Source organism: Salmo salar, chromosome 11 (assembly GCF_965601325.2).
Source record: "Salmo salar chromosome 11, fSalSal1, whole genome shotgun sequence".
Taxonomy (NCBI): Eukaryota; Metazoa; Chordata; class Actinopteri; order Salmoniformes; family Salmonidae; genus Salmo; species Salmo salar.
The window spans coordinates 93429017-93454533 of record NC_138301.1 but is presented as its reverse complement, the minus strand read 5'-3'; the positions used below and the strand labels follow the sequence as shown (position 1 = coordinate 93454533).

General features: G+C 41.7%; 1 protein-coding gene across 1 annotated transcript; it reads right to left on the bottom strand.

Moving 5' to 3' along the window:
* Positions 1 to 5502: 5502 nt before the first annotated feature.
* On the bottom strand, positions 5503 to 25191 carry LOC106563168 (crk-like protein). Its single transcript, XM_014128455.3, has 3 exons — positions 24470 to 25191; positions 23518 to 23986; positions 5503 to 6022 (listed from the first exon to the last, which is right to left on the bottom strand). The coding sequence occupies exons 1-3, from the start codon at positions 24778 to 24780 to the stop codon at positions 5888 to 5890; spliced, it is 915 nt and encodes a 304-aa protein (XP_013983930.1). The 5' UTR covers positions 24781 to 25191; the 3' UTR covers positions 5503 to 5887.
* Between the last annotated feature and the right edge of the window lie 326 nt (positions 25192 to 25517).

Genomic DNA, 25517 nt, shown 5'->3' with positions numbered 1-25517 from the left:
ACGCACGCACGCACGCACGCACGCACGCACGCACCCACGCACACACACACACACACACACACACACACACACACACACACACACACTGAAAATAGCAAAACATATATGGATTGGGTAAACACTAGCATTTACAAAGCCAATCAATGCTGATTCATTAACCTATCTAGACTGCCACAGAATTGCATCCTGCTCCACTACTTAGCATATACACATTGTAGAGAAGATTGAACCTGCCTTCTCTTTCACAGCTCCCAGGGTAACACTCATCACTATGGGTTCAACACTCTAACATGGCAGCCGCCAACAGATAGCTTGGGGGTGAGCTGCTAATGGAATGGAGAGAGGCCTGTATCGACCTTGTGCTACACAGCCTGATTCATTTCAGGAAGTACCATTGAAGCCACAGCTATAACAGTCTAAATTAATACATCAAGTTAGCCTTTAATGACTCTAATTTAACCTGACATTTTGTGTTGGAAGCTAAATAGGACAGAACATGATGCAGGTTGGTCTGATTTTGCTTCTTTGTGGCAAGGGCGAGAATGTAGAGAAGTCTACATGTACCTGAAAAAGCTTGGCTAGAGTGGAGCAGCGGGTAGAAGTCCATGCGATCAAATGGGGGCCCATACCTGTAAAAGGAAGGAGCAATAGGGGAGGCTGGGAGAAAGAGGAACACAACTGCTTCAAATTTGGAGTAAAACAATGCCCTCTTGTGTATGCAGTTACATCTAGGCTACTGTATCATTTATTTCAGAAGCATACGGGCCTAGAAACAGTTACGTAATGGCCTTATTTATATCGCCGCCAGTGTCGTGCCACTTTGTCTGCGAGACACCCGTTGGCGGTGGTAACCCAAGAGTTGGCCGTAGTTGAGCACTCTGCTCGTATGCACCTGTTCTTGCGTATCATTGCGAGCATCTGTGGCCCTCCAGTCAGCCTGGGCTGCAGTGGCTGGAGGTGAGTAGAATATACCACATAGACTGCTAGAAGCAGGAGTCAGCCACTCAATCAAGTGTGAAGAGATACTGGAAGATGAGTGGATATAGACGCAGATGTGCAATGCACCTCTGTTGTGTAATGCAATCTCCAAAGACCACACTATGGAGGGCATGTTTTTTTATCATCTGACTTGTTGGACAAAGTCTACGAATAGCCTAGTCGAGGCTGGGTGCCATGGTGGTTTCCATACCAACAGGCCAGATAAGTCAAGCTCTCCCCTCCTTCAACACAGACCACAATCTTCTTTCTCACCATGAAGACCTTACAAAAAGATGTACTGAACAAAAATATAAACGCGACATGTAAAGTGTTGGTCCTATGTTTCATGAGTTGAAATAAAAGATCCCAGAAATGTTCCATGTGCACAAAAAGCTTATTTCTCTCAAATTTTGTGCACAAATTTGCTTACATCCCTGTTAGTGGGCATTTTTCCTTTGCCAAGATAATCCATCCACGTGACAGGTGTGGCATATCAAGAAGCTGATTAAACATCATGATCATTACACAGGTGCACCTTGTGCTGTGGACAATAAAAGGCCACTCTAAAATGTGCAGTTCTGTCACACAACACAATGCCACAGATGTCTCAAGTTTTGAGGGAGCTTCCAATTGGCATGATGACTGCAGGAATGTCCACCAGAGCTGTTGCCAGAGAATTTAATGTTAATTTCTCTACCATAAGGTAGAGAATTTAGCAGTACATCCAACCGGCCTCACAACCGCAGACCAAGTGTAACAACGCCAGCCCAGGACCTCCACATCCAGCTTCTTCACCTGTGGAATTGACTGAGACCAGCCATCCGGACAGCTGATGAAACTGTAGAATTTCTGTACAAGCTGTCAGAAACCGTCTCAGAGATGCTCATTTGCGTACCCCACCCCAAAGCCATATTACAACTTACACTGTACGTGTTGTAATAATTGCGTTGTTTGCTGTTAATTCATATGCCTTGTGTCCGTGATATAAAGACCTAAAGGCTGAGACAATGAGAAGACAGAGACAGAATAAATTCAACCACACCCTTGTTTTACCACAAAACTGGATAGCAACCTCTGTCCGGTGAAGTCCATGATGCAAATTGCATGGAACAGACAGTTACATGACCTACAACATGGTCAAGCAAATTAATGTTTCAGACATTTTCAGACCACTAAACAACTATTGATTTAGAACCACAGAGTTACTGCAAGTCACAAAGAAAACAGGAGCTGCCTCCACTATTCCAGCACCATTTACACTTCAACATTTTAACATCATCAAATCCCTATGCTTAGTCTAATACAGTGACAATTAAAAAGATACCAAAAACAATTTAGTCCAGTCAACATAAGCTAAATATGATGTGGCTGTCCATGGTTCTGATTTCTGTTTGTGTGCTTGTGTGTGTGCACATGCGTTCATGCAAGTAGAAAAACATGTTGACTCACCCTACTTGTAGAGAAACGCCAATGCCACCCTCCTCTCTTTCATGTTGACGAAGCGGTCTATGACTCTATCATACAGTACACACTTGTATTTTTTGTTGTCCTAGGCTACCTGGCTAAAATGCTTGCTCGCTAACCTTTACTTATATTCATGGGCAATGTTAGTTAACATTAGCCTTCTATATCTAGCTACATATTGCACTTCCATCCTCTCAGGCCAGGGGCACAACAATGTATTCATTTATGGTTGGATCAGAATCACCGTTATAATCATTGGCCAGTACGGAGAATTAAGTAAAACTACAAGTCCAAATCCCTATCTCCATCCATGGCTAATTTAGGAAAGGGACAATTTTAGCTAGCTAGCCATCTGAGAACAAGACAACGAGACGCAACAACATAAGTTGTTTCTGTTAATGACGTACAGTGGGGGAAAAAAGTATTTGATCCCCTGCTGATTTTGTACGTTTGCCCACTGACAAAGAAAGGATCAGTCTATAATTTTAATGGTAGGTTTATTTGAACAGTGAGAGACAGAATAACAACAAAAATATCCAGAAAAACGCATGTCAAAAATGTTAAAAATTGATTTGCATTTTAATGGGGGGGGGGGGGGGGGCAGTAGCCTGGCATCCCTTTGCGTCCATGAATACAGGTCACTGCCTGCGGGATCGTCTGAGACCAGCCACCAGGGCAGCTGATGAAACAGGAGTATTTCTGTCTGCAATAAATCAATTTTGTGGGGAAAAACTTATTTGGAGTGGCTGGGCCTGTCTTCCAAGCAGGGGGGGGGGGGGGGGGCTATGCCCTCCCATGCCTACCCCTGCCCAGTCATGTGAAATCCATAGATTAGGGCATAAATAATTCATTTCAATTGACTGATTTTCTTATATGAACTAACTTGAAATTGTTGCATTTATATTTTTGTCCAGTATAGTTTTACAATGCCCAAACTAAGCTGATATTGAATGGAGTACGTTTCCAAAACTATACCCTATTAACCTGAAACCTCAGATGGCTGCATTGCATATAGTAGACCTAAATGCACATATTTGGATACCGGTCATGTAAGGAGAAGAGACTAAACCTTGCCCTTTAAAATGTCTCTCTCTAGGTCAGCGCTGTGTGTGCAAGATTTCTTTTATTAGCACTTCATTAACATTAATTAATTGCTTCCTTTCTCCTGGGCACAGCCACAATCAAAACTGGAACTAATAGAAATGAAGCAGAGAGCAACAGTCCCATGCTCCAGATACAGTCATTCCTGCTGCAAAAATCCCACCCACCTACTCCTCTCCTGTTCCACTTTAACATACACATCCCCATCCCATCTATGCTGAGCAGGAGACTTATTTGGGGCATTCCTATTCCCATCTCATAAGAAAGACGTCAGAGCAACTTAAAGAAGTAGATGTACATTTTATTGACTTGTTCTGTACATAAAGGGTCATACCAGCACGGGTGTTAACCATGGGAAATATTAACACATGTAAATGGTATAAGAAAATAAAAAAAGGCACAATTTTTCATTTTGAATTAAGAATACAACATGGAGGCTCTCTTAAACACAAGGGGAAAAGCACAGTAATACTTTTAATGCCTTGAGAAAACAAACAAAAAAATCTGAAGCAGGTTGAAAACATCACCTAACAAAAACTAGAATGAGGATTGGTGTATTGCTTAATCAGATGGGTTAATATGGGAGGTTGGACAAGGGAAACCAAACTATATTTGAAAGGATTTATCCCACAGATGCTGTAAAAATTTTTAAACAAAATAAAAAAAATAAAAGTCTAATTCATACTTTGAGGAAATTAGAACTGACAAAGCAGCATTTGACCTGGAAGAGAAACCTCAAGGCCAAGAAGTCATGCAGAGGCCACCAACAGGCATTTATTTCCTCCCTTTTTAGAAAGCGACCTTCGGTCTAATTTTCAGTCTAACAGCTGGCTAACATAATAAACAACAACAGTACAGTTGGGACACGATTGATAGCTGTACAATGGTATTACTCTACCCAATGAAAAAGCTCAGGGGGATTGAGGGAAAGCACTCAAGGAGAGAACAGCAAGGGTAAGTCTGTTTTCTTCTTTACAGCAGAGATCTAGTAGAGCACTTTATCAGCGCGTGCACACACACACACACACACACACACACACACACACACACACACACACACACACACACACACACACACACACACACACACACACACACACACACACACACACACACACACACACACACACACACACACACACACACACACACACACACACCTGAGAGCAGGACAGCTCTGGCATCACAACATCAGACATACCAAAGACAACCATGTTTTCTCCCCAGAACCTGTGCTCGACAGTCAACACTGTCTACAAACAAGACAGAAGTGTAACCAATCACCACCTTAGGGAACCTGGAGAGAGAGAGAGAGAGAGAGAGAGAGAGAGACAGGAAAGGATTGCTTGTGCGAAAGTTGCATTTTCAGTGAAAGGTATTGATGGGGTGTCATTGGCTGGATGAAACCTTTGCCCGCCTCCCATGTCATTGGATGCAGGAGGCATCCGTCTCATAGAAAAGCCCTTACCCCTCAAAAGTATTTATAAGCCCTCTTATAACATTGGCTATAGCCTGGTCACAGCCATGCACTTACACTATGACAAACACCTTGCAGAACTCCTGAATTTATGGCACAAATAAAACAAAAAGATATCACACATGGCCATTTCACATGTTGTCTTGGGAAAACATAAATAAGGGAACTCTGTCGACTAGGTTCATGTCACTGAGGCTGTGGGCTTGTCCTCCTGTCCCCGTCTGACACAAGCTGAGCTGAAGAGACTGATCCTTACACACACACACAGCAGTTTCCCTAAACAAGTAATAGTCTACCGGTGTGTATGTGTGGCTGTGGTTAAGGTACAACAGTGAATGATTGTTTGGTGAGAGACAGTTAACCTGCTGGTTCTAACCTCAGGCCCCACCTGAAGCCCTCTATGCCTTTGCTCTCATGACCTCAGTCAGTTCATGTGATGTTCAGTCACCTTTCACTCTCTTTCCCCCTTCTTTTTTTTTTTTACATTAACCTCCTCCCATCCACAACACGAAACACACAAGCAAGCTCTCAACAAATTCCTAAGTATTCAAATGTAACAAAATATCAAATAAAAAAAATGACCAGGTAAGACATGGCATCGTGGGAGCCATGGCAACACACATTAAAGGACATAAAGGCAAAAACCACAGACCAAACTGTAACCAAGTTGGGGATGTAGGAGTTTAGTTGAGTCTGTAGCTGTAAACAGTCAGAAAGCTGCACGATGGTTGGCGTGACAATAACAGGGAGCGCTGCGGTATAGCCTCAAGCAGGCAAGCGCGTAACCGTGGTGACACTGGCGGGCGGGGTGGAGACAGCCAGCATTTTGGGTGTCACTGTGGGAGGGTTGGTTGGTTGGGGTCCAGGTCATTCACACTCATCTGGATTCAGGGGGTCTATTATTTTGACGTGGGTGAAGGGGAAGAGACCTCTCCGGCCGTTTACCTCTCCCTCCCACTGACCGCTGATGTTCATCCTCGTCACTTTGACTATATCACCCACCTGAGGAGAAATGGAGCATGGCATTAGAAGAGTTTTCCTTAATACCACAGAAAAATGGGGTGGAAAATTTAAGATAAGTGCCAACAGCAGCCACCACATGTTAACAAAGTACTGACTCACTGAAAAAGTGATTTGGCCAACCCTTCATTATTTGACACTGTACTATGGTTATGACAGGCTGAGCAGAAAGCCATAAATCGGATGCTTTGTGACACTGTGCGTGACCCCAAACTGCAGACCACATGCTATTTACTCAGGATTAAAATGTGGAAAGTTGGCATTGTTAAGAGAAAGATTAAAACCTGAAAGTGGAGGGAAGGCTCTAGATGTTGTTGCAGAAAGATTGGATCAAATGAGGCTTCATGGACATTGAAGTCATCCAGACCTATCTGCAATCCATAATCATAATCCTTCAAATTCCTCAGCTTTAATACTGCCATTTGTAATCAACGCATGCTCTTCTTGCATAGTGAAAGAACATGTTGATCTAGTCAACATTTAAAAAAAGGTGCCATATGCACAAATCGCTCCATCATTTCCTGGTTGCTAAAATTCTAATAGTATGCTTAATTTCAGTTTATGTGACAAAACAAGCAATGTATAGTGTAGAGATTCATTGTACCATATAAACCACTGAAATATATTGTGTACAAAAACCAAAAGAAGTAAAAACTAAATTTAAAACACGGAAGCATAGAAATAGAGTACATAGAACAGATCTCCTGCTTCTTAAGACTTGCTTTCAATGAAGAATGACAGATCTATAAATCACATTTGTGTGAATTGGGTCAGGTCGACCAAAAAGCTTTAGTAGAACTAATCTGACTACAAAGATTAAAGTAATGGGTGAATGGGGTCCTGAATAACCACTGTGTAAAATCCCAATGTATAGGCTACTAGCACTTTCTTCATATTAGAAATGATTCTGTTGTGTGGTGATACAATTTTCCTGAACTGATTTTGCGAATGGTCCTTATCATTACAATGTAAGTTATGTTAAGAATAAGTAATATATTTTCAATAGTAAAACCTTAGTAATAACCAGCTTTCAGTAAGCCTCTCTGTAATAAGAGTGGGTGGGTGGTGCGGCATATCACAGGGTATATTCCTCCCTTCAGATGGAGTTAGAATAATGACTTTGTTTCCGGAAGCAGATAGGCCCCAAAATAGACTGCTGCTAAATTGTAGGTTTCTGCTGTAGGAAATGACCTACTCTAAGCAATTCAAAGAGTGAAAGAGATCACATTAGTGAGTGTGTGAGAGGAAAAGAGAGTGAGCGAGCAATGAGAAGACTAGAAAAAAAGAGACGGAAAGAGAGAGATGAAGTGTAAAAGACTAATAGCAAAACACTTTACACATATGGACCATTTGAGGCTCCTCAGAGGAGGACTAGGGCTGACCCAATTTAGTCGACTGGTCGATTGTTTGGTCTAGCAATAATTTTTTTGTCTTGATTGACACCTATCTCAGTGGATTAATACATTGTGGAGGCCTCGGCTTTGCCACACCAGTATCACCAGCAGTACATTTACCATTAATTCCCATAATTTCCCATCTACAATGTTTGTTTGGTAACCTTTTATTGCATTCAATATATTATTACGGTCTTTTAGCGTTCTCATTTTTGGAGTTGACATGTTTACAGAGTGCGCAACCTAGGCTACACTTGTGAGAGACAAATTTTGGTTAATTTCATTCCATTTACGAGTTGTCAATTTATTCATTGTGTTTTATTTGGAGCGCTCCTGTTAATGTTGAGTAAGGTGCACCTGACTACTCATAAAAGTAGGCCTAGGCTACCAGGCCTGCGTGCAAATGTAGGCTTATAAAATGTGCCTATTTGGGAACCTAATAGTATTTCTGACTGTCTTAACTCAGCACTACTGAGCTGTGGAGCCTCTCAAAGTCATATCTTCACCTCAAAACAGCAAGTAAACAAAGTCTGTGTTTACATCCATTGAGAATGACAATAGGTCCTTAATGTAGCCTATTTGAAAAATCGTTCCAGCTCTCTCCCTTTCGATAACCACTGTGTGAAAGAGAAAACAAATGTAATGCTCTGATCTAGTGGGTGGAAACGTCAGAAAATACCTGATTACTTCTTATCCTATACGCAAATAGCCTACAGCTGTGCCTGTCTGGAGCATGGTTAACTGAGGGTCCAGAATATTTTATACAATGTTGCAAGTTTGTTAGCACAAGCTTAAGGCTGGACCAAGTTGATACAATGTTTCAAGTTCCTTGCAGACAAGCCATGAGTAGCCAAAGTGATTTATTGTTCAAAATCTGATTATTTCCTACCTTCAGGCTGCAATGTTTTTATTTGTTGGCTTTATCTAGGCTATTTTTTACAAAGTTGGCAATGGAAGTTACTTTAAGATTTGCATAATTTTCATAGAATTTCATTAAATCACATGACAATGATTGAGATACGAAGACTATCATAAAATAAACTGTTCCACGAAAATGTGCATATGAAAATCATAACTGGCACGCAGATCGATAGAATTGACAAGATAAATTGGCACTCCAAATGGAAAAAGGTTGCCAAACCCCTGGTGTAGCCTATTCACGGCAACTTCGGGAGCGTAGTGGCAGAATCTGTGAAAGCCAGCAGCAGGTGGTGGTTCAGGAACAGGTTATTTAAAAAAATATATAATAATCTGGTTAGGCTCTTGATCTCTGGCTCCCTCGAATCAATTGTGTGTCTTAATTATTTAAATCAGAGTGTGCTTAATGCATCAGACAAGCGCAGTAGCCTACATATCGTTGATGTTATTAAAACACATAGGGGTGTGTCTTTATATGGAAAAACATACTTTGGCTAAATCGATTGGTTGAAAGAAGTTGGCGGGGTTTTTTTTGGTCGGGGACAGCCCTAAGGAGGACCTTACTCCTAAGTGAATATAAGACATTTTTTTAAATATTTTTTTTAAGTAAACCTTTTTAGATAAAACTACACTAAATATATTCATGTCACCAAATAATTGATTAAAATACACTGAAGGTCTACAGTAGCCTCAACAAAACTGTAGGGTAGCACCATGGCATGGCCAGAAGACAGCTAGCTTCTGTGCTCCTCTGGGTACATTGACTTCGATACAAAACCTAGGAGGTTCATGGCTCCCCCCCTCCTTCCATAGACTTACACAGTGATTATGACAACTTCCGGAGGACGTCCTCCATCCGATTGGAGCTCTTGCAGCATGAACTGACATGTTGTTCACCAAATCAAAAGATCAGAGAATGAATCTAGTACTGAAAGCATTAGCTACAGCTAGCTAGCACTGCAGTGCATAACATGTGGTGAGTAGTTGACTCAAAGAGAGAGAATTATAATAGTTGAACAGTTTTGAACAAATTAATTTCTTCCCAAATTAAGGAGAAGCAGAGAGAGCTACAGAACCAGTCAAAAGTTTGGACACACCTATTCATTCAAGCGTTTCTTTATTTTTACAATTTTCTACATTGAAGAATTATAGTAAAGACATCAAAACCATAAATGACCACATATGGAATCATGTAGTAACTAAAAAGAAAAGTGTTAAACTTTTCAAAATATATTTTAGATTCTTCTATGTAGCCACCCTTTTCCTTGATGACTGCTTGGCATTCTCACAACCAGCTTCATGAGGAATGCTTTTCCAACAGTCTTGAAAGAGTTTCCACATATGCTGAGCACTTGTTGGCTCTTTTCCTTCACTCTGCGGTCCAACTCATTCCAAACCATCTCAATTGGGTTGGGGGGTGATTATTGTGGAGGCCAGGTAATCTGAAGCAGCACTCCATCAGGCTCCTTCTTGACCAAATAGCTCTTACACAGCCTGGAGGTGTGTTTTGGGTCATTGTCCTGTTGAAAAACAAATCGTAACACGGAACCCAAACCAGCTGTGCGTGTGCGCCATCGTGCATACCGTAAATTCCGGACTATAAGCCGTAACTTTTTTCCCACGCTTTGAGCCTCGCGGCTTAAACAATGACGCGGCTAATATATGGATTTTTCCCGCTTTCAAATTTTTTTCCTCAAACCCCCCCCCCCCCCCACATTCTGTGACGTGCTCAGTTTTTTGGCGGCATGAAGCTTTCATTAGACCAATGAAATTGCCGAATGGGTTAACCTGTTTAGGATAGGGGGCAGTATTGACACGGCTGGATAAAAAACATACCCGATTTAATCTGGTTACCACTCCTACCCAGTAACTAGAATATGCATATACTTATTACATATGGATAGAAAACACCCTAAAGTTTCTAAAACTGTTTGAATGGTGTCTGTGAGTATAACAGAACTCAAATGGCAGGTCAAAACCTGAGAGATTCCTTTACAGGAAGTGGCCTGTCTGACCATTTCTTGAACTTCTTTTCCATCTCTATCATTTACTAAGGATCTCTGCTCTAACGTGACACTTCCCACGTCGTCCATAGGCGCTCAGAGCCCGGGAAAAAACAGAATGTCGTCATTCCAGCCCCAGGCTGAAACACATTATCGCCTTTCTCAAGTGGCCGATCAAGGGACACTGGGCTTATGCGCGTGACCCCGACCGCCCCCGCCTTTGGGATTTTTTCCTCTGTTTGCCGAAAAGGAGATTCCCTGTCGGAATATTATCGCTTTTCTACGAGAAAAATGTCGTAAAAATTGATTTTAAACAGCGGTTGACATGCTTCGAAGTACGGTAATGGAATACTTAGAATTTTATTGTCACGAATTGCGCCATGCGCGCGACACTTCTTTACTATTTCGGATAGTGTCTGGAACGCACGAACAAAACGCCGCTATTCGGATATAACGATGGATTATTTTGGACCAAACCAACATTTGTTATTGAAGTAGCAGTCCTGGGTGTGCATTCTGACGAAGACAACAAAAGGTAATCAAACTTTTATAATAGTAAATATGATTATGGTGAGTGCTAAACTTGCCGGGTGTCTAAATAGCGAGCCCGTGATGCCTGGGCTATGTACTTAGAATATTGCAAAATGTGCTTTCACCAAAAAGCTATTTTAACCTGTTGGGGCTAGGGGGCAGTATTTGCACGGCTGGATAAAAAAATGTACCCGATTTAATCTGGTTACTAATCCTACCCAGTAACTAGAATATGCATATACTTATTATATATGGATAGAAAACACCCTAAATTTTCTAAAACTGTTTGAATGGTGTCTGTGAGTATAACAGAACTCATTTGGCAGGCAAAACCCTGAGACATTTTCTGACAGGAAGTGGATACCTGATGTGTTGTATTACCTTTAAACCTATGCCATTGAAAAACACAGGGGCTGAGGAATATTTTGGCACTTCCTATTGCTTCCACTAGATGTCACCAGCCTTTACAAAGTGTTTTGAGTCTTCTGGAGGGAGATCTGACCGAACAAGAGCCATGGAACGATGATGGCCTATTAGACACCTGGCGCGCGAGTTCATGTTGGGTACCCTCGTTCCAATACGTTATAAAAGAGAATGCATTCGTCCACCTTGAATATTATTCATGTTCTGGTTAAAAAAGGCCCTAAGGATTTATGCTATACAACGTTTGACATGTTTGAACGAACGTAAATATATTTTTTCCCCTCGTTCATGAAGTGAAGTCCGGAGGGCTTAGATCATGTGCTAACAAGACGGAGATTTTTGGACATAAATGATGAGCTTTTTTGAACAAAACTACATTCGTTATGGACCTGTGATACCTGGAAGTGGCATCTGATGAAGAGAATCAAAGGTAATGGATTATTTACATAGTATTTTCGATTTTAGATCTCCCCAACATGACGGCTGGTCTGTATCGCAACGCGTATTTTTCTGGGCGCAGTGCTCAGATTATTGCAAAGTGTGATTTCCCAGTAAGGTTATTTTTAAATCTGGCAAGTTGATTGCGTTCAAGAGATGTAAATCTATAATTCTTTAAATGACAATATAATATTTTACCAATGTTTTCTAATTTTAATTATTTAATTTGTGGTGGTGACTTGACTGCCGGTTATTGGAGGGAAACGATTTCCTCAACATCAATGCCATAGTAAAACGCTGTTTTTGGATATAAATATGAACTTGATAGAACTAAAAATGCATGCATTGTCTAACATAATGTCCTAGGAGTGTCATCTGATGGAGATTGTAAAAGGTTAGTGCATCATTTTAGCTGGTTTTATGGTTTTGGTGACCCTGTCTTTGAATTGACAAAACATTACACACAACTCTTGTAAATGTACTGTCCTAACATACTCTAAATTTATGCTTTCGCCGTAAAACCTTTTTGAAATCGTAAAACGTGGTTAGATTAAGGAGATGTTTATCTTTCAAAGGGTGTAAAATAGTTGTATGTTTGAAAAATGTGAATTTTTACATTTATTTGGATTCAAATTTGCCGCTCTTGAAATGCACCTGCTGTTGATGGAGTGCACCACGGGTGGGACGCTTGCGTCCCACCTAGCCCATAGAGGTTAAAATCGGACATATCGAGTGCATAGAGGAGGTCTGTATCTATAATTCTTAAAATAATTGTTATGCTTTTTGTGAACGTTTATCGTGAGTAATTTAGTAAAATGTTAGCGAATTCCCCGGAAGTTTGCGGGGGGTATGCTAGTTCTGAACGTCACATGCTAATGTAAAAAGCTGTTTTTTGATATAAATATGAACTTGATTGAACAAAACATGCATGTATTGTATAACATAATGTCCTAGGGTTGTCATCTGATGAAGATCATCAAAGGTGAGTGCTGCATTTAGCTGTCTTCTGGGTTTTGGTGACATTATATGCTGGCTTGAAAAATGGGTGTCTGATTATTTCTGGCTTGGTACTCTGCTGACATAATCTAATGTTTTGCTTTCGTTGTAAAAGTAATAGGAAGTAAAGTAATAGGATTTTTAAGGTTTTGAAAATCGCGCCACAGGCTGCAAGTAGCTGTTACGTAGGCAGCGTCCCACCTAGCCCATAGAGGTTAAAACAAGTCAAAATTAGGCTCAGTAGTGTGTTTGGTCTCCACGTGCCTGTATGACCTCCCTACAACGCCTGGGCATGCTCCTGATGAGGTGGCGGATGGTCTCCTGAGGGATCTCCTCCCAGACCTGGACTAAAGCATCCGCCAACTCCTGGACAGTCTGTGGTACAACGTGGCGTTGGTGGATGGAGCGAGACATGATGTCCCAGATGTGCTCAATTGGATTCAGGTCTGGGGAACAGGCAGGCCAGTCCATAGCATCAATGCCTTCCTCTTGCAGGAACTGCTGACACACTCCAGCCACATGAGGTCTAGCATTGTCTTGCATTAGGAGGAACCCAGGGCCAACCGCACCAGCATATGGTCTCACAAGGGGTCTGAGGATCTCATCTCGGTACCTAATGGCAGTCAGGCTACCTCTGGCGAGCACATGGAGGGCTGTGCGGCCCCCCAAAGAAATGCCACCCCACACCATGACTGACCAACCGCCAAACCGGTCATGCTGGAGGGGTTTGCAGGCAGCAGAACGTTCTCCACGGCTTCTCCAGACTGTCACGTCTGTCACGTGCTCACTGTGAACCTGCTTTCATCTGTGAAGAGCACAGGGCGCCAGTGGTGAATTTGCCAATCTTGGTGTTCTCTGGCAAATGCCAAACGTCCTGCACGGTGTTGGGCTGTAAGCACAACCCTCACCTGTGGACATCGGGCCCTCATACCACCCTCATGGAGTCCGTTTCTGATCGTTTGAGCAGACACATGCACATTTGTGGCCTGCTGGAGGTCATTTTGCAGGGCTCTGGCAGTGCTTCTCCTGCTCCTCCTTGCACAAAGGCGGAGGTAGCGGTCCTGCTGCTGGGTTGTTGCCCTCCTACGGCCTCCTCCACGTCTCCTGATGTACTGGCTTGTTTCCTGGTAGCACCTCCATGCTCTGGACACTACGCTGACAGACACAGCAAACCTTCTTGCCACAGCTCGCATTGATGTGCCATCCTGGATGAGCTGCACTACCTGAGCCACTTGTGTGGGTTGTAGACTCCGTCTCATGCTACCACTAGAGTGAAAGCACCGCCAGCATTCAAAAGTGACCAAAACATCAGCCAGGAAGCATAGGAACTGAGAAGTGGTCTGTGGTTACCACCTGCAGAACCACACCTTTATTGGGGGTGTCTTGCTAATTGCCTATAATTTCCACCTATGGTCTATTCCATTTGCACAACAGCATGTGAAATTTATTGTCAATCAGTGTTGCTTCCTAAGTGGACAGTTTGATTTCAAAGAAGTGTGATTGACTTTGAGTTACATTGTGTTGTTTAAGTGTTATCTTTATTTTTTTGAGCAGTATATTTTGATATGTTTAAAACTTTTTTGGTTACTACATGATTCCATGTGTTATTTAATCGTTTTGATGTCTTCACTATTATTCTACCACGTAGAAAATAGTAACAGTAAAGAAAAAACCTGGAATGAGTAGGTGTGTCAACTAGAGGTCGACCGATTAATCGGAATGGCCGATTAATTAGGGCCGATTTCAAGTTTTCATAATCGGAAATCGGTTATTTTGGACACCGATTTGGCCGATTTAAAAAAAAAAAAGTATATATATTTTTTTTACACTTTTAACTAGGCAAGTCAGTTAAGAACACATTCTTATTTTCAATGACGGCCTAGGAACGGTGGGTTAACCTGTTTGGGCTAGGGGGCAGTATTGAGAATTTTGGAAAAAATATGTGCCCATTTTTAACTGCCTCCTACACCAACTCAGAAGCTAGAATATGCATATTATTGTTCAGGTTTGGATAGAAAACACCCTAAAGTTTCTAAAACTGTTTGAATGGTGTCTGTGAGTATAACAGAACTCCTATGGCAGGCAAAAACCTGACAAGGTTTCATGCAGGAAGTGGCCTGTCTGACAAGGAGTCGTGCGTCTTGCATCTGTTTATTGAAGAGTAAGGATCTTAGCTGTAACGTGATAATTCCCAGGGCTCCAATAGGCTCTCAGAACCCGGGAAAAACCTGAACGATGACGAGGCAGCCTCTGGCTGAAACAGATTATCGCCTTATCCAAGTGGCCGATCAGAGGACCATTGAATGAGGCGCGTGCACGATTCGCCCCCGTGGAGAAATTTCATTCGGCTGTTTAGCTTATTGCAGATTCCCGGTCTGAATATTATCGCTTTTCTACGAGATAAATGGCATAAAAATTGGTTTTAAACAGCAGTTGACATGCTTCGAAGTACGGTAATGGAATATTTAGACATTTTTTGTCACGCCATGCGCGCGACCGTTATTTACCATTCGTATAGTGTCTAGAACGCACGAACAAAACAGAGGATATTTGGATATAACGATGGATTATTTGGGACCAAACCTACATTTGTTATTGAAGTAGAAGTCCTGGGAGTGCATTCTGACGAAGAACAGGAAAGGTAAGAACATTTTTCTTATAGGAAATAGGATTTTGGTGAAGGCCAATCTTGCCGGGTGTCTAAATAGCTAGCCATGATGGCTGGGCTATGTACTTAGAATATTGCAAAATGTGCTTCATCCGAAAAGCTATTTTAAAATCGGACATATCGAGTGCAGAGGAGTAATGTATCTATAATTCTTAAAATAATTGTTATGCTTTTTGTGAACGTTTATCGTGAGTAATTTAGCAAACTGTCAGTAAATTCCCCGGAAGTTTGCGGGGGGTATGCTTTTTCTGAACGTCACATGCTAATGTAAAAAGCTGTTTTTTGATATAAATATGAACTTGATTGAACAGACATGCATGTATTGTATAACATAATGTCCTAGGTGTGTCATCTGATGAAGATCATAAAAAGGTTAGTGCTGCATTTAGCTGTGGTTTGGGTTTTTGTGACATTATATGCTAGCTTGAAAAATGGGTGTCTGATTATTTCTGGCTGGGCACTCTCCTGACATAATCTAATGTTTTGCTTTCGTTGTAAAGCCTTTTTGAAATCGGACAGTGTGGTTAGATTAAGGAGAGTCTTGTCTTTAAATAGCTGTAAAATAGTCATATGTTTGAGAAATTGAAGTAATAGTATTTCAAACGATTCAAAAATCGCGCCACTGAATTCAGGTGGCTGTTACGTAGGTGGGACGAATTCGTCCCGCCTTGCCCATAGAGGTTAACTGCCTTGTTCAGGGGCAGAACGACAGATTTTTACCTTGTCAGCTCGGGGATTCATTTTTGCAACCTTCCAGTTACTAGTCCAACGCTCTAACCACCTGCCTTACATTGCACTCCACGAGGAGCCTGCATGGCAGGCTGACTACCTGTTACGCGAGGGCAGCAAGAAGCCAAGGTAAGTTGCTAGCTAGTATTAAACTTATCTTATAAAAAACTATCAATCTAAACATAATCACTAGTTAATTACACATGGTTGATGATATTACTAGTTTATCTAGCGTGTCCTGCGTTGCATATAATCGATGCGGTGCCTGTTAATGTCTCATCGAATCACAGCCTACTTCGCCAAACAGGTGATGATTTAGCACTGTTGTTGCACCAAACCTAACCATAAACATCAATGCCTTTCTTTAAAATCAATACACAAGTATATATTTTTAAACCTGCATATTTAGTTAATATTGCCTGCTAACATGAATTTCTTATAATTAGGGAAATTGTGTCACTTCTCTTGCGTTCCGTGCAAGCAGTCAGGGTATATGCAGCAGTTTGGGCCGCCTGGCTCGTTGCGAACTGTGTGAAGTCCATTTATTCCTAACAAAGACCGTAATTAATTTGCCAGAATTGTACATAATTATGACATAACATTGAAGGTTGTACAATGTAACAGCAATATTTAGACTTAGGGATGCCACCCGTTATATAAAATACGGAACGGTTCCGTATTTCACTGAAAGAATAAATGTTTTGTTTTCGAAATGATAGTTTCCCGGATTCGACCATATCAATGACCAAAGGCTCGTATTTCTGTGTGTTATTATATTATAATTAAGTCTATGATTTGATATAGCAGTCTGACTGAGTGATGGTTGGCAGCAGGCTCGTAAGCATTCATTCAAACAGCACTTTCGTGCGCTTGCCAGCATCTCTTCGCTGTGCTTCATGCATTGAGCTGTTTATGACTTCATGCCTATCAACTCCCGAGATTAGGCTGGTGTAACTGATGTGAAATGGCTAGCTAGTTAGCGGGGTGCGCGCTAATAGCATTTAAAATCGGTGACGTCACTCGCTCTGAGACTTGGAGTAGTTGTTCCCCTTGCTCTGCAAGGGCCGCGGCTTTTGTGGAGCGATGGGTAACAATGCTTCGAGGGTGGCTGTTGTCGATGTGTACCTGGTTCGAACCCAGATAGGGGCGAGGAGAGGGACGGAAGCTATACTGTTACACTGGCAATACTAAAGTGCCTATAACAACATCCAATAGTCAAAGGTATATGAAATACAAATGGTATAGAGAGAAATAGTCCTATAATTCCTAAAATAACTACAACCTAAAACCTCCTACCTGGGAATATTGAAGACTCATGTTAAAAGGAACCACCAGCTTTCATATGTTCTCATGTTCTGAGCAAGGAACTTAAACGTTAGCTTTTTTACATGGCACATATTGCACTTTTACTTTCTTCTCCAACACTTTGTTTTTGCATTATTTAAACCAAATTGAACATGTTTCATTATTTATTTGAGGCTAAATTGATTTATTGATGTATTATATTAAGGTAAAAGAAAAGTGTTAATTCAGTATTGTTGTATTTGTCATTATTACAAATAAATAAATAAATAAAAGACGACTGATTAATCGGTATCGGCTTTTTTTGGTCCTCCAATAATTGGTATCGGCGTTAAAATCCTAATCGGTCGACCTCTAGTGTCAACTTTTGACAGGTACTATATACTGAACAAATACATAAAAGCAACAAGTAAAGTGTTGGTCCCATGTTTCATGGGCTGACATAAAAGATCGCAGAAACGTTCCATAGTCAAAAAAATCAAATTTCTCTCAAATATTGTGCAAAAAAATAGGTTTACTTCCCTGTTAGTGAGCATTTCTCCTTGGCCAAGATATACCAGCCACCTGACAGGTGTGGCATACCCAGAAATTCACTAAACGGCATGATCATTACACAGGTGCACCTTGTGCTGGGGACAATAAAAGGCCACTAAGATGTGCAGTTGCGTCACAACACAGGTGTCTCAAGTTGAGGGAGCGTGAAATTGGCATGATGACTGCAGGAATGTCTACCAGAGCTGTTGCCAAAGAATTGAATGATAATTTCTCTAGAGAGAATTTCTCAGTACATCCAACCGGCCAGCCACCTGATGAAACTGTGGGTTTGCACAACTGAAGAATTTCTGCACGAACTGTCAGAAACCATCTACGGGAAGCTCATCTGTGTACTCGTCGTCCTCGCCAGGGTCTTGTCAACGTTGTGAAAAGAGTGCCCCATGGAGGCAGCGGGGTTAAGGTATTGGCAGGCATGAGCTACGGACAACGAACACAATTGCATTTTATTGATGGCATACTGAATGCACAGAGATACTGTGACGAGATCCTAAGGCCCATTGTCGTGCCATTCATCCGCCGACATCACCTCATCTTTCAGCATGATAATGCACGGCCACACGTCACAAGGATCTGTACACAATTTGTGGATACAGAAAACGTCCCAGTTCTTACTTGGCTTACATATTCACCAGACATGTCGCCCATTGATCATGTTTGGGATGCTCTGGATTGACATGTACGACAGCGTGATCCAGTTTGCACAGACATTGATCAGGAGTGGGACAACTTTCCACAGGTCACAATCAACAGCCTGATCAACTCTATGCGAAGGAGATGTGTTGCGCTGCATGAAGGCAAATGGTGGTCACACCAGATAATGACTGGTTTTCTGATCCACGCCCCTACTTTTTTTTTTTTTAAGGTACCAACAGATAAATATCTGGATTCCCAGTCAAATGAAATCCATAGAGGTGGGCCTAATGAAATTATTTCAATTGACTGATTTCCTTATATGAAGTGTAACTTTAAATATTTTCATTGTTGCATGTTGCGTTTTAATTTTTTGTTCAGTGTAGTCGCGAAAAGGAATTATATATACACAATGAGCAAAGTGATCATGCTGTTTTTATGTGGCTGCTATGAAAGTGAACTGTGTTTGCGTTGTGATCAGGGGTGTATTCATTCTGCTGATTCTGTTGAAAAATGTTTCTTAAACAAAAGCAAACTGAAAGCAGATAAAAATACCTGAATTTGTCCAAAAGAAACTCACACTGTTGGAATAATGATTACAACCTAGATCAGCTAGATACAGGCAAGAGTGTGCAAAGCAGTATTGAACGTATGTATCACTATCACCTTGATTATTCAAAATTCTCTAGACCTGTGCACCTACGATATAAACTTTAATTCATAAGCTAGGTTGTAGGATGATGGGTAACACAAAGCTAACACAATATCATGTAGTAGCCTAAACCTATCCATGTTACAGACTTGGGTGAATGGAATATGAATAAGTCAACCAACATGCTGTAATAGAAATAAGACCATGCTCATAAATGCTTAAAGTGTGTGTATGAAGAGTGGATGTATGATGAGTGGGTGTATGAGGACAGTGCAGCAACACCAGGGGGAAGTCCCCAACAGACTTGTACCCACCAGAGGCCTGCTGTGGAAACACGGATGCACCACGAGCAGAATCTCTAAATGAGAGATGATTTACTTTAGTGTGGAGGTCTAGTACTAGCTACTGATGACTAATGCTGCAGATCTCTCGCTCCCTCTGAAAATGTGCACTATGACTAATAGTACATTTGACAATATGCTAATCTCCAATGAAAATACTGCTACAGTTGAGGGCTGTGGGTGAAAGGAGACTGGACATTGCCTACAGATGTTCATACCAAACCAATACATTCAAAGTCATGAAATAAGTCACCTGAGTTAGGAGGAGTGACCATTGCCTCGGGTGGTGTGATGGAAACTATATTCAGAGTCAGAGAGACAAGAGGAAAAAAGCTGAGAGATTCTGATGTGGAGCCACAGCAGTTTCCATTACTAAATCAGATGACTTAATCCAAGGTGGTGGAAGCTACCGTAATACCCAATTTTTCTCCACTGACTCAAACTCTGCTATATTCTGGGGGAGGCTGGTAATCCAAGGCATTAGTCAGCCTTGCTCTAGTTTGTGAAAGTGGTGGTGCAATTCACACAACCCCTGACTCTCTTTCTGGCAGATGGGAATTTAAACGCAAACCTTCCATCTGCTCTGGAGGATACATGATGAGAACAAACTGACCTGACTCACAAAACACATCCCTCTAATTAACCTCTCTAGGGTAGGGGGCAGTATTTGCACGGCCGGATAAAAAACGTACCCGATTTAATCTGGTTATTACTACTGCCCAGAAACTAGAATATGCATATAATTATTGGCTTTGGATAGAAAACACCCTAAAGTTTCTAAAACTGTTTGAATGGTGTCTGTGAGTATAACAGAACTCATATGGCAGGCGAAAACCTGAGAAGATTCCTTACAGGAAGTGCCCTCTGACCATTTCTTGGGCTTCTACACTCTCTTTATTGATAACTGAGGATCTCTGCTGTAACGTGACACTTCCTACGGCTCCCATAGGCTCTCAGAAGGCGGCAAAACGCTGAATGATGCCTTTGGAGCCCCTGGCTGAAAAACAGTAGCGCATTTGGATAGTGGTCGATCAGAGAACAATGAGACTGAAGGCGCGTGCACGAGGCGACACCATGTTTTTATTTTTTCGTCTTTGAACGAAAACAACGACTCCCGGTTGGAATATTATCGCTTTTTTACGAGAAAAATCGCATAAAAATTCATTTTAAACAGCGGTTGACATGCTTCGAAGTACGGTAATGGAATATTTTGAAATGTTTTGTCACGAAACGCGTCGGGTGCGTCACCCTTCGTCACCCTTCGGATAGTGTCTTGAACGCACGAACAAAACAGAGGATATTTGAACATAACTATGGATTATTTTGAACCAAACCAACATTTGTTGTTGAAGTAGAAGTCCTGGGAGTGCATTCTGACGAAGAACAGCAAAGGTAATAACATTTTTCTAATAGTAAATCGGAGTTTGGTGAGGGCCAAACTTGGTGGGTGTCAAAATAGCTAGCCGGTGATGGCTGGGCTATCTACTCAGAATATTGCAAAATGTGCTTTTGCCGAAAAGCTATTTTAAAATCGGACATAGCGATTGCATAAAGGAGTTCTGTATCTATAATTCTTAAAATAATTGTGTTTTTTGTGAACGTTTATCGTGAGTAATTTAGTAAATTCACCGGAAGTTTGCGGTGGGTATGCTAGTTCTGAACGTCACATGCTAATGTAAAAAGCTGGTTTTTGATATAAATATGAACTTGATTGAACAAAACATGCATGTATTGTATAACATAATGTCCTAGAAGTGTCATCTGATGAAGATCATCAAAGGTTAGTGCTGCATTTAGCTGTGGTTTGGGTTTATGTGACATTATATGCTAGCTTGAAAAATGGGTGTCTGATTATTTCTGGCTGGGTACTCTGCTGACATAATCTAATGTTTTGCTTTCGTTGTAAAGCCTTTTTGAAATCGGACAGTGTGGTTAGATTAACGAGAGTCTTGTCTTTAAAATGGTGTAAAATAGTCATATGTTTGAGAAATTGAAGTAATAGCATTTCTAAGGTATTTGAATAACGCGCCACGGGATTCCACTGGCTGTTGAGTAGGTGGGACGATTTCTTCCCACATACCCTAGAGAGGTTAATGAATAATCTCAGGATTGTTCTCGCTCTCAGAGCAAGAGGTCGACAGAGAATAATCAAGAGAGTTGACTTCAATGGTTAAACAGACCAAAAATGAAGTTTGAGTGGTGGTGTTAGATACCCACTTGGCATGTCATCGGCCCTAGCTTCCCCGTGGGGTACCTGTCCATCAGGGGTGATCTTAGGGAGAGCGGGAGCCAGGGTTGGGCGTTAAACAGATTTTCATATTCTCATGCAGTCCTTCTCTCATACTGGGATTTACGGTATTACCGGCTTAGTACACAAGGGTCACCAAAAACAAAAAAGCCTATTACCAGAATGCTAACAAAATCAGCACAAGTAATAACGAATTTCCATGGAGGCTGCTAGCTAAATATGCTAACGAGCGCAAGCAAACATAAACGAATTGCAAAAACAGGCAATCGGCTTATAAAGTGGGTGTCACTAGGGCAATGGGCCTGCCTGCTCTGACAAGATAGGGGAGAAGCAGAGGGTCCCAGAATGGAGGACAAAAAACACAAGGAAATCAAGCTGTACAGATAACTCATCCAAAGGGGTGATCTAAAATTATTCTTATAGTAATTTCTGCTCATCAAACTAATTTTGTGCTTCAGACGCACTACTCCACTCGGATGAGAATTCACAAATGGGCATTCTATCAAAAGACAGCGCTCTGACTGATGTGTAGCAACTTTTCTGGGTGTAGCTAGCTTACTTTTCTCTGCTAAAACATTTTGAAATGTAGCTGTTTAGATTTTTTTCTATGATAAACATTAGAAATATGATGGCCACGCATTGTGTTTGGCAAAAAAAAAAAAAAAACATTTCGTTTTCATTGTAAGCTCATTTACTTGTGTGGCTGCCAGCCAAATAGTTTTGCACTTCTGTTGGCATCTGATGACAATGAAGCTATTTTCTGCCAAATGTGTTGCACTAATATATTTTCTGTGAAGATAAACTATAGTTGCACGTCCCTGATCACTCTATTGAAGCAAAAAAATAAAAATACATCTGACTTTCAATATAAAATGCGCTCCTGTCACACACACAGATGGACTCACCTGCTCCCACTTTCTCCCGTTGTGCTATTTACAAACAAACATGACTGGCTCAACTGTTCTGGGGAACTACAGTAAGCTTCAAAATGTAAAATAATGTGACAGGTGAAATGAAGAACGCAATCTGCTTTATCTCCTAACATATTGTACAATTTGACTGCAGGTATTTACTTAAAAAGTAGCTAACAATATAGAAATGTATTGAAAAACAGTTTCAACAGCATTGAAAAACCATCCCGTGGCTATTTTCAAATACACCTAGCGGCTGGCTCTGGAGGATGAGCTTAACAAATAGAGAGAGGCGTCCAGAGAGCTCAGAGCCACCCACCGCCACCCTCAGCATTTATACTCCAGAAAAAGCTGACTACTTTGCGCTTCCTCACGAAAAATCTACACCGGCTGATTGATGGAATCTATACCACTGGTCAGGAGAAGAGAGCGGAGAATAGGAGGAGAAAAGGGAGGAAAGGAGATTACTTAAGACAGAATATGCTTGCTGCATCAGAACTGTCTCAACCTCAACTGTATTTAAATGACTTGATGCATAATATTTGGCACAGCCTGTGGCTGCAGGCTATAGCTCCTGACAAACTACAATGCAACTTCCACAGTACCAGCTCATTAAATCTAATAAAATGTACACAACATAGTGAACCAACTAATCAAATATGAGAATAGGGGACAACTGGGAGCATTTAGGCCTCCCTTCACAAAGCCATACTAGAACAGAAAGTGAGGAACTCCTACCTCTAGAGCCAGGGCAGTCTTGTCATATGCACAGGGCACTCGTTTCTGGATGGCCTTAGCCATGACTGGCCCGTTCTGCATGGAGGGTAGGGGGGTGATGACCGCTCCAGGGGTGCCAGGAGGCAGGGGCGAGGGCGTCTGAGGCTGGGCGTAAGCGTGGGCCGGCTCTGGGATGCCATAGCTGTTGGAGTTGCGGGAGCTGTGAGGGGGCTGGCCAGGGTGAGGGGAGGGTCGCACCAGCTTTTCCACATAGGGCACAGGGATCATGCCCACACGGCCCTCCTTGCTCTTGGCGCTCCACCACTGCTCCTCAGGCTTCTCCAGGATGATCAGGATCTCCCCCTTTTTGAAGGGCAGGTCCTCAGTGTCGCTGCCCGTGAAGTCGTACAGAGTTCGCACATACTCCAGGTTGTCCTCTGGGCCCCCCATCGTCTGAATGGGGCCGGTGCCTATCGCTGTGTTAGGGTACCTGGACAGGAGGGTGAGCATAAAATACAGATTAACATGTAGATTTTCAAAAGACTGTTTCAAGATAATAGCAGTTTTACTGCTGAACTACTGAAACCATCAGCTGACTAGATGGAAATGTATACATTCCTCTCACAAAATAGCAGTCACTACTGTTTTTAAAGTGTGACCCTCTTTGTGAACATACAACTAAACAAGGTTCAAATGGTTATGCAGCAACAATAACTCTGAAACACTGGAAGGAACTACACAATTCCTTGTTAGACTTGTCATTACAAGAGAGGTCAATCAGGTCCCTTATTCATTAAGTATAAGCGTGGTAGCCTATAGTTTATGATTGAAATGGGGTACAACCATCAGAATCGGTTTCTAATAGGTCAATCACATATCAGGAAATGTGTCAAATAATTGGAATTCTAAATATCTTGCATTCCTTTGAGTAGTTTGTGGTCGCAGGTGCAGCCTATGAATGACAGTTCCTTACCTGGGGGCAGGTTCTATCAGTGTAGTCGTATCCAGGTAGTGGATTTTGTAGAACTCCAAAAGAGCTGGGAGGAGCTCGAATTCTTGGTCACCGATCTTGAACCTCTTGCTTGGCAAGGAGTTGATGATATAGTGGGACACTTTGGAGTTTTCAGATACTGACAGCACATAGTCGCCAGGGCAGGTAGAGGAATCCCGAACCAAAAACATGCCATGCCTCTGTCCTTGTAATCTATTCTGCGCCTCCTGTCTCGACACCGGCCCAAAATACCAACTGGACCGGTCCGATGAATCAAACCGTGCAGATGACATATTTGATCTAAATTAAATTAACTCAAAATAGAAATAACAAATATATTAGTTTAAACAATAAATAAATACAAATACACTAGTTAACTAAATAAGCCAGATAGATAACGACGCGAAACCGATTTTCACAACTAAATGTTGAAGATCCAGGGCAGGGCAAGCCGTCGCCCTATACTCGTCTTGAATCAATTTCTAGCCGAAGGCTGCAAGTTTCAGCTAGCTACATCCAATAGAAACGTTACCTGGCGTTTCAGAGACAGGCTGCGACTAGCTTGAGCCAACTTCGAAGCATAATGTTTCTACGTTTATTGTCAATGATAAATGCCAGATCTCGGTGTCAAACTACGAGAAGAAGTGACACACATTTAGAATGCCTGGCTGCAACAATGATCAATCAAGGTTCCCCTTTTCGTTCCCTCTTCCGAAAAAAGTATAATCGTAGCTATCTCATGAAACAATATATATCCAGTCACTGTCTAAATGAGAACGGAAAAGGTCGCCTCAATACTAGATTAAACGAATCTCCATGTCTAAACAATGTTGCAAATAGCTGCGCGCTGGAGCCTAAATTGTAATTTTGTAATTTCTTGGTCGAACATTGGCACGATTCGGGGAAATATATTTTTAAAATCCTATTCTGGAGTCCCGAAAGACTTTTGAGGCAGTAACAAAAATGGCGGCCTGCAACACGTCTTCACACAAAATTATTTCACTAAATAGTGACTCTGCTCCAATGCATG

Coding starts and splice junctions, on each gene's coding strand:
- LOC106563168 (XM_014128455.3), bottom strand. CDS start 24,780: ATGTCATCTGCACGGTTTGATTCATCGGACCGGTCCAGTTGGTATTTT. Junction 23,987..24,469: donor CTGATAGAACCTGCCCCCAG/GTAAGGAACTGT, acceptor CCTCCTGTCCAG/GTACCCTAACACAGCGATAG. Junction 6,023..23,517: donor AGACTGCCCTGGCTCTAGAG/GTAGGAGTTCCT, acceptor ATTTCTCCTCAG/GTGGGTGATATAGTCAAAGT.